This window comes from Macrosteles quadrilineatus, unplaced genomic scaffold, assembly GCF_028750875.1.
Source record: "Macrosteles quadrilineatus isolate MER2022 unplaced genomic scaffold, UCM_ALF_1.0 Scaffold_2__2_contigs__length_208266976, whole genome shotgun sequence".
NCBI lineage: Eukaryota > Metazoa > Arthropoda > Insecta > Hemiptera > Cicadellidae > Macrosteles > Macrosteles quadrilineatus.
The window spans coordinates 140,114,669-140,135,237 of record NW_026542595.1 but is presented as its reverse complement, the minus strand read 5'-3'; the positions used below and the strand labels follow the sequence as shown (position 1 = coordinate 140,135,237).

At 33.3% G+C, this 20,569-nt stretch overlaps 1 protein-coding gene across 1 annotated transcript in view; it reads left to right on the top strand.

Moving 5' to 3' along the window:
* The window catches only part of LOC128987954 (serine/threonine-protein phosphatase 6 regulatory ankyrin repeat subunit A), an 80,899-nt gene that overhangs the window by 47,454 nt on the left and 12,876 nt on the right, over window positions 1-20,569 (top strand). The window contains exons 7-20 of the mRNA XM_054409085.1: window positions 215-320; window positions 890-1,086; window positions 2,090-2,188; window positions 4,716-4,809; window positions 5,535-5,743; window positions 9,468-9,629; window positions 10,402-10,506; window positions 11,554-11,817; window positions 12,024-12,130; window positions 12,656-12,902; window positions 13,696-13,902; window positions 14,003-14,147; window positions 16,877-17,076; window positions 17,504-17,701. Coding sequence (XP_054265060.1) covers window positions 215-320; window positions 890-1,086; window positions 2,090-2,188; window positions 4,716-4,809; window positions 5,535-5,743; window positions 9,468-9,629; window positions 10,402-10,506; window positions 11,554-11,817; window positions 12,024-12,130; window positions 12,656-12,902; window positions 13,696-13,902; window positions 14,003-14,147; window positions 16,877-17,076; window positions 17,504-17,701 — 2,340 coding nt within the window. The remainder of the gene's footprint in view (window positions 1-214; window positions 321-889; window positions 1,087-2,089; window positions 2,189-4,715; window positions 4,810-5,534; window positions 5,744-9,467; window positions 9,630-10,401; window positions 10,507-11,553; window positions 11,818-12,023; window positions 12,131-12,655; window positions 12,903-13,695; window positions 13,903-14,002; window positions 14,148-16,876; window positions 17,077-17,503; window positions 17,702-20,569) is intronic.

Sequence of the window (20,569 nt, the reverse complement as noted above, 5' to 3'; positions counted from 1 at the left end):
TATACATAAAGATGATCTATTATATCTTAACGAAAGTAAATATAACAACAATACATAATCGTTGAGGAAGAATTAGAATCAGGATTGCCAAACTATGAACTTTTACCTTCCACAACATTGGTTTCTTATGATATTCATTATTGATTTCTTTTTTGTTATAATATTTTTTGATCCTTTGGGATGGTACCATTATTGTATGTTGTTTGTTGTACAGTCGGAAGGGCAGACAGCTCTACACATTGCCTCTGCCGAAGGTGATGAAACTCTAGTCAAGTATTTCTACGGGGTCCGTGCCAGTGCTTCCATTATTGATAATCAAGGTAGGCACCAGTGCTTCCATTATTGATAATCAAGGTATATACCATGAGAAACATCGCATGAATGTAATTAGCGGATTAGTTCATGGAGTAAATATGCTTTATTTCGTTCATTGTTTGAAGTTCATGGTTGGTGATGGTGAGTTAATGTTCATGCTTGTAAACATGTTTTCTAATAAATCGTCAAAAGGGACTCAACGTTGCGTGCTAAATATGTGTATGTGATTAAAGAGGGTAGAATGGAATGGGATGATGGTTGTATCGTGTTTCAAAACTTTACTGAGACTTGCCATAAAATATTTCGTGCTAATGCTGTAAGTAATGAGTCTTACAATAATTATTTCCAGCTCAGGGGCATAACAATGAATTTTGTACATTCTCTAAGACCTCAGTAATGCGTGTGGAAGATATAGGGCAAAGCAAAAGGGGTGAGCCGGTACAGTACAAGAGTCAAGGAACTGATAAAATTTAGTGTAGTCATAAACTTTTCTCACTGACTCGTCAACTTTGAACTTATATATCAATGAAGTTCTGATGAAATAATGAAGAACTTTCGTTTCTTCTTCCCGCAGATCGGACCCCAATGCACCTTGCGGCAGAGAACGGCCATGCTTCCATCATAGAGCTGCTGGCAGACAAGTTCAAGGCTTCCATCTTCGAGCGGACCAAGGATGGCAGCACGCTCATGCATATAGCCTCTCTCAACGGCCATGCTGACTGTGCCATGATGCTGTTCAAAAAGGGTGTCTACCTTCATATGCCTAACAAGGTGATTAAATTGACTTTGTATATTACCTTTTCTTGATATATTTTATGTCTTACCTTCACCTCCTTCCTGTCTTAGATTGAAACTGTTTAAGGCTAGGCCTAGAGGATCAGACATTATTTCAGACAGGTAAAAATCAAAGGTAATTGGAAGGATTTGAACCCGGGACCTTAAAGATCGGGTTAGATAACAATTTTTATTATTTGTTTAAAATAGCCAAAACAATTTATAAAACAAGAAAAGGAGACTAAACACACCTAGTTAGTCATACAAATAAACTAAATGTAGTTCAGAACAAATTTAAACAAGTTTATACTAAGTTGAGGAATCAGAAACTGTGTTTGCGTATCTGACATTGATACTTTGTACCAAGAATCTTACACTTAAAAAAATATTCGTAAAATTTCGTAATTTTAGACTTTCTCTTAAACCAGTCTACAAAGATTCACAATTAATCCAAGAAAATTGAGTTTATATTAATTCTTTATATTTTGTTCATAATAAATCAAACAGACAGACGAGCCAAGCCATTTCTCTGGCAAGATGCCAGCAAACTAGATCAATATGAATATCTTTTACCGGTTTTTCGGACATGAATCAAACTTTGCTCTAAAACTATTTAATCCAGGTGGCAGTGGCTTTCACAGAATAGTAAAACTTCCGTGTTACAAACTTAAGGAACACTTTTTTAATAAGGAGACGCTCGATTGACAGGTTGTTAAGCTTTTCTTGTACCTACATTGTTTAACATATATGATAATTGTTAAATTACCAACCGTATTACCGATGGTAATTATTATGTGGTTGGATATTGTTATGGATCTAGTAATGGGGTTTACGAGTGCTGATCTTTGACTGCATAAAAGTGATTAGGATTCAAACGTTTAACAACAGTGATGTTTTATAATAACATAGGATATAACTGTCTAAGAGGTTAAAGTGCGAATTTACAGTTGAATTCCAGTTGTATGTTTATATTTAAACTATTTTATTATATGTATTGTAGAACGGTGCTCGCAGCATACACACAGCAGCAAGGTACGGCCATGTTGGAATCATCAACACACTTCTACAAAAGGGGGAGAAAGTTGACGTCACTACTTCGGTGAGTTCCGTATTGTGATTATTTGTACCATTGATTATGTATATTCAATTTAGTATAGTAAATTCAATGGTCGTAAATACTTTTATGATTTCATATGGTTTTTTTTTTTTCAAAATACCGGTAGTTGGTTTGTAGATTTGATTAGTCTATTATTCGTAAAATATTAGTTATTTTCCTCCACGTATGATGGTACATATAATTAAGCGTCGCGTCTATCATTACTAACCCATAAAATATTAATTGTGTTTACAATTGGCGTAAACTTAGTATTTGTGTTAGTTTTTTGTAACTATGTTAAGTTTGTTTGATTCAAAATCATAAAAAAAATTTCCAGATTGGTTATTTAAAAATAATGTATACATAGGTTTCTACTTAAGTTTAGTTATTATATTATTTTGGCTCCTACTTTAAATAACTATAGATTTTTTAAAATTAATTACCATGTAAATGTTTTATTATGAGCTTAGAACAGAGTTGTAAAAAACTGCCTGAATACCAACACTGATATTCAAGATTTTATTATCACTCTTATAAATTAAATAATACTGGTTGATGGCCTATTTATAACTTTTTTCGGTCTTCCCAAAAACATTTAAGTCTCTATACATTATAATCTGTACCCGAAAAGTGTTGTATGTTAACTTGTTTTTTTGATGCAGTAAGTATTTACAACATTTAGTTTTCAACAATTAGTTTTATTTATTGTAGAGTTATATTTATGGGTTTTAGCAGATTTTATACAGTTAGGATAATCTATTTGTATGTTTTTAGGATCCTTTGCACCAGGATGTAAGTTTTTACTTTAAATGGTTATATTTTACCACTTACACAATTTGTGACATCACACAATTCACACTTCTCACATTTTGACCAATCAACATATGAAACACACACAATGCTATAAATGTTTTTACTCTAAAAATGTATGTATTTTTGTCAGTTTTCTCACAAAACGTCAGACTTGTCTATCTCTTCTATTTCTGTCCGCTATTTTCAAACTTTTAGTTACATTACTATTATAAAACAAAGATTTTGGATAGGATAAGTTATTTACTACAGTTAGCATAGTGAAATTAAAATTTTTCTTTAAACCTTTTGCATAGTATTAAAATTCATTGTAGTAGTCCCCGAACTGTAATAATGACTATTATTGGTTTTATATTACCTGTAGTCAGTTCCAAATTGTAAGTTTCGTCAATTTTATATGTTTCGTTGAGCTGCCTTTTTCAAGCATACAGTCGAGGAATGTAAATAAAAAAAAACCTTGTATAGCTTAGTTGTTGGTTTACGCTCATGACACTTACATGACTTCAGAACGAGAAGCTATACAAGGGGATTTTTTAATGTACATTCCTCGACTGTATGCTTGAAAATGGAAGCTTGTCAAACATATTGCATTGAAGAAAGTTACAATTTGGAACTGACAACAGGTAATATAAAACCAATATTAGTCTTTTGCATAGCTGAATTTATATTTGTTATTCAAACTATTATTCTGGTAATTATTTTACAATTTACTAAAAACAAGTAAAATTCTTTTAAATTATTTTATTTCCATTAGACTTTTTAAAGAAAATATATTATAAAATCATCCATCCATATTTTTAGTTATATTCACATTCACTTTTGCCTCCTCGTTCAACAACTTAATGATAACTATCTACTATAGGCTGCATACAATATGGAGTAGCCTATGTCACAAAACATGTACAATAACCATCAATAACTAACTATCAATGTACTCGTATGTAAACGAATTAATATAAAAAATTTCAATTTTGTTTTATATTTTGTTGAGGTTTGTTAATGAGGTGTCTGCTATTGCTTACCACAACTAATGAGTTTGCTAAATAAATAATCATTAATACTTTAACGTTCAGAAGGGAATGATTTTGAGAAATGCCAAACTTAAAATTAATCATAACTAAAAAACATAAAAAAAAAATTTAAGGAAAGTCCTAAATATATTGGAATTAAATTCATGCATTCCCTCCCCAGCAGTATTAAAAACGAAAGTAGTGTAAATAAATTCAAAAATAAACTTAAAAAAAAAACTCAAAAATTTTGAACATTGTAACAAAAAAACTGTATGACTAAGCAATTAGGGAAGCAGGTGAAATCATGTGAAGTAGTTTTAGGTTGATGATACATTCATGTACACTTGTTTTGTATGTATTGAATAAAGATTTATTGATTGATTGATTGATTGAATTGAAAGGATTTAGGTAAAAAATGCACAAATTTACAATTTAAATATTAAGTTATTAAATGTATATAATATTTAAAAAAAATAATCAATAAAATAGGTTACAAATTAAAACCTTTTTATGTTCTGAAAATGTTACTTTCTGTAGATTTAACAGATAGGCTAGCAGATTTATGATAAAAAATGAATATGGAAAAAATCCTAAATAAAACATAGGTAAACATTTTTTATTTCATTTACATAGACTCAAACATGGCATGTCCCCTTCAAAACCTGAAGTCAGAGGTGGATGAACTTTTTTCATTCAAGATTATTTTACAGGACAATTACACCCCTTTGCACATTGCTGTGGAGTCTTGCAAACCCGCAGTTGTGGAGACCTTGCTGGGTTATGGGGCTGATGTTCATATAAGAGGTAAGACCCCTATGCAGTATATAAGTATGTGGTAACTGTTCCCCAAGGGACCTGGTTTAATAAAAAGAAGAGAACAGTGTAACTTAAATAGTGTTTTTTATCCTAAAGATTTTTTTTATTTGTTAATTAGTAAAGGGTAAGGGATAAGGTTATCCATGTAAATAATACATAAATGGTATGACAAGGTTTGTCTGTGAATGTAAATAAATGTAATTTTTAGGAGACATTTTCTTTGTTCTGGGTTTCTGTATTTTTGTGTGTGTTTACTTTGAAAAAGATCTAAATTTATCTCTCATTCCTCCTTAGGACCAGTTAGCCTGGAATTTTGGTTTTATATAATAATGGTTTTTACCCTATAAGAACAGATACTTTTGCAAGAGCGACCCAATTACTATATAACAAGTTGTTATTAATATTTAATTAATAAATATTCAATTACTGAAACTCAGCATAACCGTAAGTCTAAATATGAATGTTTTCCCTGTTCCTCCTTAACATTTCTCATAAGCATTACCTTTTAAACCAGCTCTTTTTGAACATCGGTGTTTCAATAAATGTCCTGGGCTATAGAAACAGCTGGTCTTTACTCCATTCTACACTCATCCATCACTCACATTGGGGACTTTAGGGTTGTATTCAGTAGTATTTTGCTCATATTTTGCTCAGTTGTTTACTTATATATCATATATTGGTACATAATTTACTATAATAATATTCTCGTCCAGGTGGCAAAAACAAGGAGACCCCGTTACACATAGCCTCAAGAGTGAAAGACGGAGAGAAGTGTGGGTTGATGCTGCTCAAGTCAGGAGCTGGACCTAACCTAGCCACAGAAGACGGACAGACTCCCGTACATGTAGCAGCAAGCAACGGAAACCTGGCCACTCTGCTTCTACTGCTGGAGGATGGCGGAGACCCTATGTTTAAATCCAAGGTACATCTTCAGAGCTTTTCTGAACTAGAGAATTACTAGTTAAAAAAAATGTTTACTATTGGTCTCAGGTATATTTGAAGCAACAAATACATTTTCATTATTTATTTAATGGAAGACTGATACTTTTACTTTTGTTCATATTCTGTCCAAGAGTGTCAACCATTTTATAATACTGGATTCTGGAGTTAATCCTGCCAAAGTCCATAACTACCTGTTTTACCCCTCATGAAACTCTGCATGTGTTCAATAAAAGTCTCTTGTAGTGCAAGGTTTTTAACTTAAAAACAAACAAGATTTTATTGAATCAATCACACTTTGACTTACACTTTCTAAAGTGACACACATTCTTAACAGAACCTAAGTTTCTAAATTGACCCTAAATAGTTTTGGTTCTGTGTAGAAGCTGGGTACGAAGGAAATCTCAAATTTGCTAGTTCATTGATTGAAAAAACTGGAAATCAATTGTTCAGCAACTAGCTAAGAACGTGTGCTTTTTGGTTAATTCACTAAGAGAAGTAGTAGTGCAATGTCAACAAAATTCTCTCCATCAATCGTTACTAATAATCACAGAAGAAGTGAGCAGTGAGCCACTAGAATCATTGTATAGTTAATTTTGTTTTTATGAATTTAAATTCCTTTATAAAATCGGCCTGGTTGGCCTGGGAGCAAGAGGTTAAATAACCTTATTTTATAAAATAAGGTTATTGGACCTCTTGTATATTATTTGATATGTAATCCGGAAGGATACACACAAAATGAAGAGGTTTTAGGTTTGTTGGGGGCGCAAGAACGAGAAAAATTCCCCTGCAAAGGATGGGGGAAAGGGGTGCAAGTATATCTTGGTATATCTTGGACGTAACAGAACTAGAGGTCCAAAAAGGAATAAATGAAATAAGCTCAAAAGCAAAGGGAAACGATGGTATAAATATTTTCATGATTAAATCAATGAGTAAGTACTGTCTTTCAGCAATTACTCATTTGATAAACCAGTCACTAGCTACAGGATACTTCCCAGATGCCTGGAAAGAAAGTATTGTGAGCCCACTGCCTAAAACTAAGCATCCGACGAATGTTAAAGATCTAAGACCTATATCAGTACTGCCAACATTATCAAAGGTTCTAGAGAAAATTGTAGTCAAACAGATTTCAGAATTTATCGAAAAAGAAAGCATTTTACCAAAACAACAATCAGGTTTCAGGAAACAATACAGCACTTGCACTTCGCTTCTAAATTTGTATAGTGATCTCTTAGAAACAAAAGATAATAGTAAATGTAGCTCTTTGATCATGTTGGATTACTCTCAAGCGTTTGATTCATTATCTCATACATTGTTGTTAGCCAAACTACACTATTTCGGATTTAATGACACAGCATTAAAATGGGTCGAATCTTACCTCAAAAACAGAACTCAGGTAATAAAAATCATCGGTAAAATCATCCCCCCTGTCAAAAGAAAGAGGAATTCCCCAAGGAACATGCTTAGGTCCAATATTCTACAATATATACACTGCTGACATCACAAAAATTGTAAAAACGTGCAATTTACATTTGTATGCTGATGATTGCCAGATACACCTGTCCTATGTTACGCTAAAGCCTTTGATATAATTAATAATGAGCTGAATGCTATATCTGTCTGGTCAAAGAGCCATGGATTGAAACTGAACAACGATAAATGTTCAGTTGTCCATATTGCACCCCAACATGAATTAAACAAAATTAGGCAAGACATGGTCAGTAAAGTTAAAATAAATGGGACAGCCATCAATATGCGAGAAACTAAAAACGCTAGGAGTAATTCTTGACGAAGACCTGACGCTAACAGACCATGTAAACCTCATGTGTCAGCGAGCCCTTGGCCGGCTGCGGAGTCTATATAGATTGAAAGGAATTTTACCTGAGAACGCCAAAATAAAACTAGTAAGGGCCTTGGTATTGTCAGTTTTTGATTATTGTCTTCCAGCATACGGAAATAGCATTACAAAAGGCGACCTAAATAAAATCCAACGACTACAAAATGCATCACTTAGATTTATTTATAATTGCACGAGAAGAGATCACATAACTCCTTACAGAAACGCTGCAAACATTATGCAAGTTAAAGATAATTGAATATACCTAACCTGCAGCCTGATACGTAAAGCTATAGAGCACGGCTGGCCTGAGTACCTGTGTGAGAAACTTCTCTCTCGCCGAGATGTCTCTGTCCGCAGCACGAGACAGGACAAGTTGTTGCACTTTCCTAGAGTCAGACATGAAGTGGGGAGGCGTGCCTTCTCATACTTCGGCCCTACCATGTATAATGAATGCTCTCCCTGATCAAGTAATAAGGGCCAACTCTTTGAACACTTTTAAAAAAAGGTTAAAGGAATATTTGTTTGCTAAAAGTAGTTGTCTAAAGTAAATGTATGTTTTTATTGTTAATTGGTCTAGTCCTAGTATTGCAGATTCAGGTTATTTTAAGTAATGTTTCTTATGGATTTGTTATTATTTTAAGATTGTTAAATAGATTGTTGGTATGGATTGTTTTGCATTGTTTTCATAGATTCTTTATACAGGGTGGTAAAAAAGTCCCTGGACAGTTAAATATTTAAAAAAATAATGCAGATAGAGCTACAATACTTGGTACAACGTTACAGGGCATAAAACTCTATTTTAACACATATTCAGTGATCCAATAACTCTTCAGGGGGACGGCCCACAAGGAGTCGGAAGAAAATCTTAAATGGAAGCATAGGTCAATATGCACATCAAATTAAAGGTCTTTTTTAGTAGAATACAATGCCGCAAACCGCACTTCAAAAGGTTGATCCTGCGCAAAATGACAGTTGTTCAAAGATTTCTTGAATCCGCCATTTTGAATCTTTGAACGACTGCCATTTTTTACTCAGGCATTCTTTTGAGCTTGAATTTACGGCATTGTAATCTACTAGTAAAGACCTTTAATTTGATGTTCATATCGACCTATGCTTACGTCAACAATTTTCTTCCGATTCCTAGGGCTGTGCCCCCTGAGGAGTAAGCGTATAATAACAATGTAAATTAAATGAATCTTTGAACAACTGTCATTTTGCGCAGGATCAACCTTTTGAAGTGTGGTTTGCGGCATTGTATTCTACTAAAAAAGACCTTTAATTTGATGTGCATATTGACCTATGCTTCCATTTAAGATTTTCTTCCGACTCCTTGTGGGCCGTCCCCCTGAAGAGTTATTGGATCACTGAATATGTGTTAAAATAGAGTTTTATGCCCTGTAACGTTGTACCAAGTATTGTAGCTCTATCTGCATTATTCTTTAAAATATTTAACTGTCCAGAGACTTTTTTACCACCCTGTATATTGTTTTATAGTTAGTTTTAGTTGATAGTTGATTAGTATTAAGGACAAGAGTTGTTTTGAAAAGCAGAAATATTGTATCTGAAAAACGCTTGCTAAATAAAGACATTATTATTATTATAATGTTGATGTTGTTTATTGATTGTTCCGTTGTTTAGTGATTGATTTATTGATTGATGATGATTATTATTATTATTATCTTGAGCCCATAACGTGTCACAAACTGCGGGCATGTTTAAAAACTTGTTAAGATTTTGATTTCATTTGAAAAATTTTCATACATTTGCTTACCAAGAAATGGAGAGTAAATTCTTGTTAATAAGTAATATTATTCCTTTTTTGCATAATTTTTTTATTTGTTTTTAACGACAAATACTATGGTTTTAGAAGGGAGAGACGCCTCTACATCTAGCATGTGCCAACTGTCACGCTGACATAGCCAAGCATCTCCTAGACTTTGTGAAAGCCAATAACAGTACAGAGGTATCGACTGGGTTTGCAAACACCGTAAATGAAGATGGCGCATCAGCGCTACACTACGCGGGACAGGTATTCATCCAAGTCAATCATACTATCATACATAGTATGGATATATAGGGTATCTTTGTAAATATTTCCACAGAGCAGTAAGGTACAATGGAAACATTCAATGGTACACTTAAGTGGTGTCTAGCACTAGTCGCTGGTGTCTAGGGCAAAGTCCAACACCAACCCCCTTGCCATCATGTACTAGTATAGAGCTCTTGGTGGAGTAAGACATTGTGCTCTGTGCGATAGGGATTTCTACACAGTGCTCGCTGTTTGGGGTCTTCCTAGCTCGTCCCAAGTAAGTATATATCTGGCACAATATACCAGAGTTGAAAGTGTGTTGTCGTCCCATAAGCGTGTTTCCTCTGTACTTTATTTCTCTGTGATAGTTTAAATTTAAGGTCTCTGCAGCTGTATATCAGAACTCTAATGTAACCAAACAAAAGTATGTAAAACAAAGTAGTTGGGACATTAATATCAATGGTGCCCACACTGCCCATAACTTTATTTTACTAATTGGCCATTGATTTCACTAAAGTATTTAACTTTACTACTACTGTACACTTTGTTATAATAAAATATTAAATCAACGTTTTAATTTGAACTCTTTGTTAGAGAGAATACAATATAGAGCTCAAGAACTGTGAAGAAAAATCTACTGATATTTTTAAGCTAAGTAGAAACAAAATCAGGTTTTTTTTTAATTCAAACAAGTTAATATTTTGACACTTCTCAATGTGAGAATTCAACCGTTGTTGATATGTGTTGTTGTCATATGTCTTTGTTTTACAAGGTGACGAAGGCTGAAATTGCTCACAGAGAGAATCCACTGGAAGATAAGGAAGTTGTGAGATTGTTACTGGAAGCTGGAGGAGATGTTAACATTCAAACACATAAGGTAAATAATAGCATGCTTGCTTCAAAATGGTATTATAACGTTTGATTGGATTTCTGAAAAATATCGAGAGTTCTCACGGTAATCTACAGAACACATTCAGGGAATAGCTTTGGCAAAAAAGTGGTGCCATCCTCTTGAAAGCTCTGTTGCGGATTTTAAGGATGTCAAAAGAACATTATTCAAAATATTGTAGATGTTTGTAAATCCAAGGACATACTATAAGTTTGTTTCATCTTTTTGACAGTCTTCAGGGAAAGATGAGAAATTTGAATATGCAGTTACCATAGTCTGAGGATGGCGATACTTTAGTTCAAAAACTGGTTAATAGCTACAATCTGAATACTATACGTAGGTTTGCATAATTTTAAATATTTTCTTATCCTAGTTATATTGCTTTCATTATTCTATTATGATTAAAAGGATACAACATCAATTTGAATGTATACCATTTTTAAGCTCAAAAGCCTACCGTCAATTAAAGCAGTCAGAATGAGTTAGCTTCCCATCTGTGAAGAATACAAGATGTTGACATAAAGTTACAATTTATTTTTCCAAAACGAACTATTCATTAGTACTCTCTGTGCGATGTTTATTGCTTGATCAGTTTCTCTGTTTCCCAATCCTAAGTGAAAAACTGTAGTGTTATCTAACTCATAGACATTACTCATAAAATTTTTCACCTTACCTATGAATTAAACATTACATTTCTCTTATAGATTTTCGTCATCACTATAAGGATCAGGATAATAACATAGTATGATTCTGTCCTGTATCATACCAATGAATACAAACCTTATAAGATGTTTATTCATTGATTAGATAGAGTGTATATTTAAGTTTACCGTTTGTTTTTGTTATTTCCTTTTGTTATTTTATTTATTTTGTTTATTTTGTTTTATTTTGTTATGTTATTTACTTTAAACCCACTTCAAGCATTGAAACAATCCATTTTTCAAATATTGTGAAAATGATACTGTATACGGTACTTTATTTTATTTGCATAATAGCACCAATACACATAACCCTAATGAAGCCCACATGATCCAGATGATGGAGTCAGCCTTCCACTACATCGCAGTGACTGGCAACAACGACACCCTGCTGGAGATGCTGGCCCACATGAGCTCTACGGAGGCTCAGAAGGCATTGAACCGACAGAATGTGATGGGCTGGACTCCCCTGTTGATAGCATGTCATCACGGACACACAGATATGGTTAATACTCTGCTGGCCAATCATGCGAGAGTGGACGTGTTCGATATTGAGGGGAGGTCTGCGCTGCATCTTGCTGCAGAACAGGGCTACCAACAGGTATAGATTTCCAGTTTCAAGCTTAAAAAGGATTTTGATTTAAGAGGTGGACAGTCTCCTGAACCATGTATTTTCTTATTCTCGTAAATCACAATCTTTATTTGAATGCAACAGTACAAGACTGAACTCTACTGATAAATTTAATTGGTGGTAGGAGCGGAAGCCTTGGAAAAAGTATTTTTGTAACAAGATCATGATTGTCGCAGGTCTGTGACGCTTTACTGACCAACAAAGCTTTCATCAACAGCAAGTCCAGAGTTGGAAGAACAGCTCTACACTTGGCAGCCATGAAGGGATTTGCAAACCTCTGCAAGTATGTATTTGATGCTTTAAAACTAAAATACTAGAAACATAATCATTGATAAGCTCGTAACTTGACCAAAACAACTTGTAAGCATTTCATACACATCTGCAAAAGATAGTGTGAGATTTGTAACTACATAATCTCTCACTATCTGATTTTTCATATTCAATATTCATTTATTTCTGAAACTATTCAATATGTGAACTGTATATTCGTTTGGTATTGGTGCAGTTTCATTTAAAATTTTTGAAAATATCCATATGTGAAGTTTCATGTTGATAAGCGCTTTTTCCTTAGATAAAAAAAAATCAAATATTTGTATTCATTTAATGAGGGTGAAGGTGTTGCTCTATGCCCCTTTGTAGCCCTCAGAGTACTGTTAAAATGATGAAATATTGAAGAGAATTTTCATCCTAAAAAGTGAGGTTTCATAGGACCCTCTATTACAATGTGGTGATAACGCTCATTAAAAAAAATTAACTGAATTATTCTCCGATTCCGTGAAATATTTATGATATCTAATACAATATCCAGGTTCCTGATCCAAGACCACAACGCCATGATAGATGTGTTGACACTCCGCAAGCAGACCCCTCTACACCTTGCAGCTGCGGCTGGTCAGCTGGAAGTCTGTCGCCTGCTGCTGGAGCTTGGTGCCTCCATAGACGCTACAGACGACCAGGGACAGAAGCCTATACATGTGGCTGCACAGAACAACTTTCCTGAGGTCGCCCAACTATTCCTTCAACAGCATCCTAGCTTGGTGATGGCCAGCACTAAGGCAAGAACAAAAAATGTAGTTTATGGTAGCTACCAAAGTTTACTTTTGGGTTTAAAAATGATCCATGATCCATGGGTTTCACAGTACAGTACTTCAATGATTGGAAGTTCTGTGCTTACAGTTTAGTTCCTTATTGCATATTAAAATATTTTGGTTCAACAGGTTCCAGAAATAGTTTCAGTGTTACTTCAAATCCACTTGTATTGAGAACCCTGGGCAACAATTTAGTTTCTTGTTCCATATGAAGATCTCTTTTTTAAGTTCAAGAACGTTAACTGAACTAGTACCGTAGTTGTAAAGGTTCTTAGCTAGAGGCAAAAACTCTAGAAACGATTCAAATTCCACTTTATCAGCGTTAAAAATATTGCATACCTTATTTTACTCACTCTGTATTGTGTAGGATCAAGCTGTTGAAGTATTTTTTTCATAGTAAGTTAATAATGTGTTCCGTTCCTGCAGAATGTTGAGATTTATTTCATCTTCAAAAACAAAATTTTCTGTTGGAGGAAAAAGGATGATGAAAATATAAATTAGTTTGTAGTCATTCACCAAAATTGATTGCATTGTCTATCTATTTTATTGTGTTAATTTTTTTGTTGTATCTATTTTATATTAATATTTTAGAAAAAGGCCAGCAAAAATTGGAGGAGAGTACTTTAACATAGTTAATTAGTTAAAAGCAATTGGGAATCAATACACTAATGCATTAACACTGAGTAACTTTTTAAAGTGACTTCTCATCTTGCATCACTTCACTGTATCTAACAAACCTAACTGTCACAATGGCCCTCAGGATGGCAACACATGTGCCCACATAGCAGCCATGCAGGGTTCAGTTCGTGTGATCGAGGAGCTGATGAAGTTTGACCGCACAGGTGTCATATCTGCCCGCAACCGAGTCACAGAGGCGACTCCGCTACAACTGGCAGCTGAGGGCGGACACGCTGATGTGGTCAAAGTGTTGGTGCGAGCTGGAGCTTCCTGTACTGACGAGAATAAGGTAGGTGTTGATCTTGTAATCTATATTTTGATTTTATACATAGTTGGTTGATGCAGCTTACTAGGCCTGGATTTTATCTTACCAATCTTATATTCTGCAGGCCGGATTCACCGCAGTCCATCTTGCAGCACAGAACGGCCACGGCCAAGTTTTAGAAGTTATGAAGTCTTCCCAATCTCTACGTGTTTCTAGTAAAAAGCTCGGAGTCACGGCTCTTCATGTGGCAGCTTACTTTGGCCAAGCAGGTACCTACTTCATCATATTTAACTATATAAGTGAAATAACAATAGTAACTGTGAATTCAGTAATAAAGTAGTTATAAAATATCATTGTAGAGTATTCTGCAATAACCTCCAGAAATTCTGTGCAGTAAACTAACCATTGAATTTAAATTTAAGATTGAAAACAACAAAGGAAATTTCCTCCTGAAATTTTATAAAAATCTATAAGTAATAGTTTTAAAACTTCTTTCAAATGTAATTATTTTTCATATATTTATAAAATCGATATCATTCATCTTTAATTGAATATTTATTTGTTTATCACTGACAGCATCATTGGCCAGGAACTGTTATTAACAGTTTTTTTGTGTGAAATACTTAAGGTACAATGTAAATATTTCTCTCTTTTTGTCTCTATATTTATGTACCTATCAAAGTTTATAAGTCACACCAATAATGGTCATAAAGTATAGGTAAACAATATAATCAATTTTTTTTTAATTATTACTTTTTAGACCTAACCATTAATGTAATGGTCTTACTATAGGAAAAGTACCTAAGACCTTATCAAATTGCTGACTGATTTCCAAAAATATTTGTAATTATTTTTCAGCTTTCCAGACAGGTATATAGTAAGACATTTGTGATACCTTTTTTATCTTTTTACTTTCTTTCTGTAATTCACACAGTAATGTGTAACATTCTTTGGCTCGTATTTTGATAAACCTTATTAATAAATCTGGCATGCATGCAAGTAACTTTTGTAACAGTATCTAATCACATTAAAAGATGTATTGCATCAAACTCTCAACTTGCTGGTTTGATATAAAATGAGGTAGAAAATTATAATTAATCCAATATTTCCAAACTTGTAAAGTAGTTCTAATGTCCTTACAAACTAACCGCCAATTTATTTAGCATACCAATTTTATGTGTATGTAGTTTATAAATTATACTTCATGTTAGATAACATTTTGTAGTTTCGATTTTTGTATTTTATCAAATGTCAAAACAATTAAAAGCAATTATAGTGTTTTTATCTTCATGCTCATTCATCCATTTTCTCTCTGTTTTATTTTCATACTTCACTTAAATATCATCTTAATTTTTGTCTATGTTTAACTGCATTGTAATATAATATTATTGATCCCTTTCACATTTATTTTGATGAAACGTCATTTCACAAACAGTAATCAACATGTCTTCTAGTTAAACTTTACTATCTCCTGCACGAATTTCAGTAATTTAACGTAACCTCTTCTTTTATTTGTTTCTTCTTTCCATTTTTCCAAAATCCATTTTTTAAATATTTAATATAAGTATACATAAATCAAAATTTTCACCCACAATTTGCATCTTGTTTCCTGCATTATTGCATTCCATTTTCATTCTTTGTTTAGTTTGGTTGCATTTTTCTTTATCACGCATACACATCAAAATGCCATTACAGAGTATTTTCATAGATAAAACATACTCCCTTAGTAGATTTCTCATCCTTATGGAACAGCTGAAGACAATTTTATTGTTAGTTCTGTACGGTTTATGTAGAGGTCGTGTTTTGTTTACAATTTGTTTCCCGTTATTACAGCCATTTAAAACCTCGTTTAGCCAAATAATACGATCTAATCATAAGCAATAACTTTTCCACTAGTTATATAACCAAACAGTAAAGCATAAATCAAGAAATTAACCCTAAAATAATAGAAACAAAGTTTCGTCGACACTAGCGCCTTTGTGTCACGTACATGAACTAGACACGAAAAACGTGCTTCAAAATTTACAATGGAATGAGAAGTCTACTTGTGTTGGTTAGTCTATTGTATTTTCAATAGTAGATGGGGAGTGGTTGAAATCCCACCCATCAGAAATTACTAATTAAGCTATATGCCATAACTCGGTAATTCAAAGAGACTGATAATTATAGGTCTATAGACAAAAACCCTGAAAAGAAAAGGTACTTCGCAAATGGGGTGAAAACACTGTTCTATCCTCGAAGTAAACTTTGAGGCGCTTTTTTTATTAGTTTATGAATGAAACTGTGTTGGTAAATATATATAAAATACCTACAAACAACCCTAGTTAAAAACTTCTGAACCTACGTTGGTTTTTACCACGTCTGTAGTTTTACTATGAGAGTTGCTCTTAGGGGAAGAAATAAAAGTCATAAAAATAAGCACAAATAAAATCATACCTCACTTTTCTTTAAAAGTCTTATTCAAAGAAACATGGCTAAAACCAAAATTTTAAAAGTATATCATTTATATGTGAATGGTAGGCTATTAAACTGACTTGCTTTTAATGTAAGGGATGGTATTTATTCTTTCTTATTATAAGAAAATCGAAAATTTCAAATCGACAAGAATAATATCAGAACACTATATCCTACAAACAGTAAATATTATTATGTTAAAATTCATTGTTGTATTTTTATTTACTACATTAATAAGTGAACCATAATAATTTTGCATACTCGGTAGAGCTCTTTTAGTAAACCATCTCAATATGGTTAACCACCGTAATATCTGTTATAGACCACTCAAGCCATCTAGTACATTAGATAAATCAAATACAATAATTTTAACCACAAATACCTTCTATAAAACTAACATTGATATAACCACAACAATGCTATTGAGGTGGTGCCTCATTTGTCTTCTTTACTAACCAAATAGTTTAACACCTAAGCAGTTTTCTACCAGGCTTACAGCTTCAAATGTTTCAGACAGTAATTTGTTTCATGGTTGCCCCTATAGACACTGTTCGAGAGCTTCTAGCGAGTGTTCCGGCCACAGTCAAGTCAGATCCGCCAACCGGAGCTAGTCTTGTGGGCGAACTGGGTAACGAGTCAGGGATGACTCCATTACACTTTGCCGCATACTCCGGCAACGAGAACGTCGTCAGGCTGCTTCTAAACTCTGTCGGGGTGCAAGTGGACGCAGCCACCACTGAGAATGTTAGTATCTAGTAGCATAGATTAAACTCTCACCTACATTTCTTATACTTATGAATACACTGACAGTTTTAATTTTAGTTCCATCTGGTTTATGTAGGGTTGTGCTTCTGTTTCTTGTTCTTTCAAAACTATCTTAGCTATATAAAACTATTTAATAAAAAACAATAGATTATCCTTTAGTTTTATAACCTAGTGAGTGAAGTAAAAATCATCAAATTAAAAGCAAATTTTGAGAAAAGATTTTTTTTTACTAGTGTTTAGTGTCACCAACATAAACTACACATAAATAAAATAGGCTTTACCTTTGTCAATCAGCTCTAAAGTTGTAACTGTTGTAATGGTCATTGCAACATCACAATGCCATCATAACATTTTAAATGAAAGACTGGTTTTACATTACACCTTCAACATGAATGGTTGTTTTCAGGGCTACAACCCGTTGCATTTGGCTTGTTTTGGTGGTCACATCACAGTTGTGGGGCTGCTGTTGAGTAGATCCTCGGATCTTCTACACTCCTCTGATAAGCACGGAAAGACAGGACTCCATGTTGCAGCAACCCATGGCCACTACCAGATGGTGGAGGTGCTGCTGGGACAAGGGGCGGAGATAAATGCTACGGATAAGGTAGGTGTAAAGGAAACAGTTCTTTTGATGTGTACTGTGACACTCTGGGCTCGGATTGCTCAGTATGGGGGGGGGGGTCGATGAATATTATACACAGAGTGTTTATCCTTGATCAATAATTCTTCATGAAAAGGGGCACCACCTAGTTTTTAAACTTCCTGGGATCCAAACTAGGAAATGTTCCAAGGAAAAGGAAAATTTAAAATAATTTCGAAAAACAAAATACTGAAAGGAATGGCAGAGGCTAAACCCTAAAGTTAATTAATTTAAGTCCTTGGCTAAACACACTTTTCAGCAAAATCTACCAAGTGATACTAATTAATAAAATATTTCAAAAATTGTCTTGATAATATGGCTTAAGATATCTGCTTATCTTTTGCTCAGATAAGAATGTTGATGCAAAATACTCTCTGTCTAATTCCAGAAGTTAAAAGTAGATAATAGGGCAAGTTCAAATAAGATGTTTTAAATAAATGTGGTTTCCAAGTTAAAATTAAAAATTCAAATAAATCTTATAAATCTAAATTCAAATTGTATTCAAAATATTCAAAAATACTATAACTGTTGTATCTAATCAAGATAGGGCACACGCCAGGTGATCTGAATGACAACTAGAATTTTCAATCACCACAAAATTATTTAATATTGAAGTAAAGAATGATATCTCAATAACAATTGCCCATTAATATTCAATATTCAACATTTGCAAAAGTAAATCCACTGAATTATACCTAACTTGTCGGCCGACACTAACTAGTGGCAATAAACATAGAATTCCCACTTAAAACTAATTAGAATAATCCCTGAAAATGTACAAAAGCAATAGCAAGTTAATTTAAATCATCTAAATATATACATATAATACAAAAGAGTGAAAATGAAATTGTCCTATCTGTGGTTTGAGTGCGTTGGTTAAGTCTGCGACGGTTAGGTGGAGCACGGTACACCCACAGGTTGACGAGTGAACACCAATGTCCAGAGAAGTAGTCCAACACGGTAAGTAGATGTCCCAAAAAGGTAGAACTGAACCAGAAACTCAACAGTCTAGCACCGAAGACCACATCAGGGGAGGTAGGTAGCACCAAGTAATCACTAGGGTCCAAAAATTCCCTGTGCAAAACCCATACACATACTAGTACTCAGGTCTAATAATATAGTAGTCATGTTCCTAGTTAATTTTTGCTGGTAGTACACCATGTCCCAAACATGAATAACTCAACTAATCTTCACTAAATTGAATAAAGTTCACGATTGTTATAAAGTCTCCTTCATTTAGGCATATAAATTTTCACATAACCTAACCTAAACATGATACAAGTGATACAATGATACAATGACAAAAGTGAAACGCTAAATATATTTAAATCAGTTCAAGTGAGTTTGAGTTTAAAATATAAGTTAAATTACAAAGTCCATGAGCTATAATTCAAAATATTTATCCAAAATAATGCAATTAGTTCTTGTATGGACCCCTTCACTACTAGAATATGATTCACTCTCTCAATTAGCACCCAAAAATGTATCATAGGTTGCTTTAATTTAAGTTTAGACTCACTAGCTGCTAATATATTCAAATAAGTTCATGTACAATCACGGAGATGATAAACTGTAATGTTAACACTTTCAAAAATTAATAATAACACATCTTACCCTATTAAACATTTAAATACATACTTACACACTTTGACATACATTGGTGAGACTTTGGAACGTTTATGTAAATCTTTACAAAATAATTCACTTTGTTTTACAGTTATTAATTTGCTAAATTAATTCATCATTTTGTCAGACTCAAAATTCACAGATAACATTGAACATTTAATTTAGTTGACTTTTCATTAAAACACATAATAAAACAATATTTTAGATCAAACTATATACAGCACTATTAATAAGAAATTGCAATTGAGCATTTTAAAATGTGGAAACTTCTATAATTAATTGCTTCTAATGTGATTCAGCCATAGTGAGTATACTGGTCTATGTGAAAATAAAATATGGATTGAGAGTTTTATAAAAATACAACAAGGGCTATATTACAGGAACATGATTATTAAACATTTATATTTACAGTATACTACAACACAACAAGGGCTATATTACAGGAACATGATTATTAAACATTTATATTTACAGTATACTACAACATAATCGTTAACATTTTTAATAAAGAGACAAATTAAAAGATTTTAAGTAATCAGTTACCAGCTTTCATGTTTCATCCTCAAAACAGGTTTTAGTTGGCAAAATTTTCCACTGTTACTAAGAAATAAATTGTACTGATCAAAAATACCATATAATTTGTGAATTCTACATCAACTACAATATTTATCAGACTAAATCACTTTAAAATTAAAGGTAACAATATTAAATAATAATTCTTAAAATATTCCAAAGCCTCCTACACTGCATGTCTAGCCAAGATTTCATCATGAACAAGTTACACTGAAATATATTTTAAAAGTTAAATTTAATAATTCATATGATTTCAAAATCGGTTAAAATCAAATTAAAGTATTTACAACTATTCTCACCTCTGCCAATAAATCCCTAAAGGTGGTCAGGAGGGAAAGAATGATCCAAAGTAGAAAGCTTGCAAATTGCTGACACTTCTTCTAGGCTTGCTGACTCCAAAATGGCTAACTTTTAACTTTAAATCGCATAAACGTCCTCAATTTAGTTCTGGAAATTTCCACACTGTTCCTGCTTCATGTATAACTTCAGTCCAGTTTGCAGGTTTTCTGCTATGAACATGTTTCAAAGGGGGAAGGAGTGGGGCGGACAAAGTTCAACTCAAATCCTGAGTTATGGACTTTCCTTAATGCCTGCAGAACTTTATTTGCAAAACCAATGTTTAAATGTAACAAT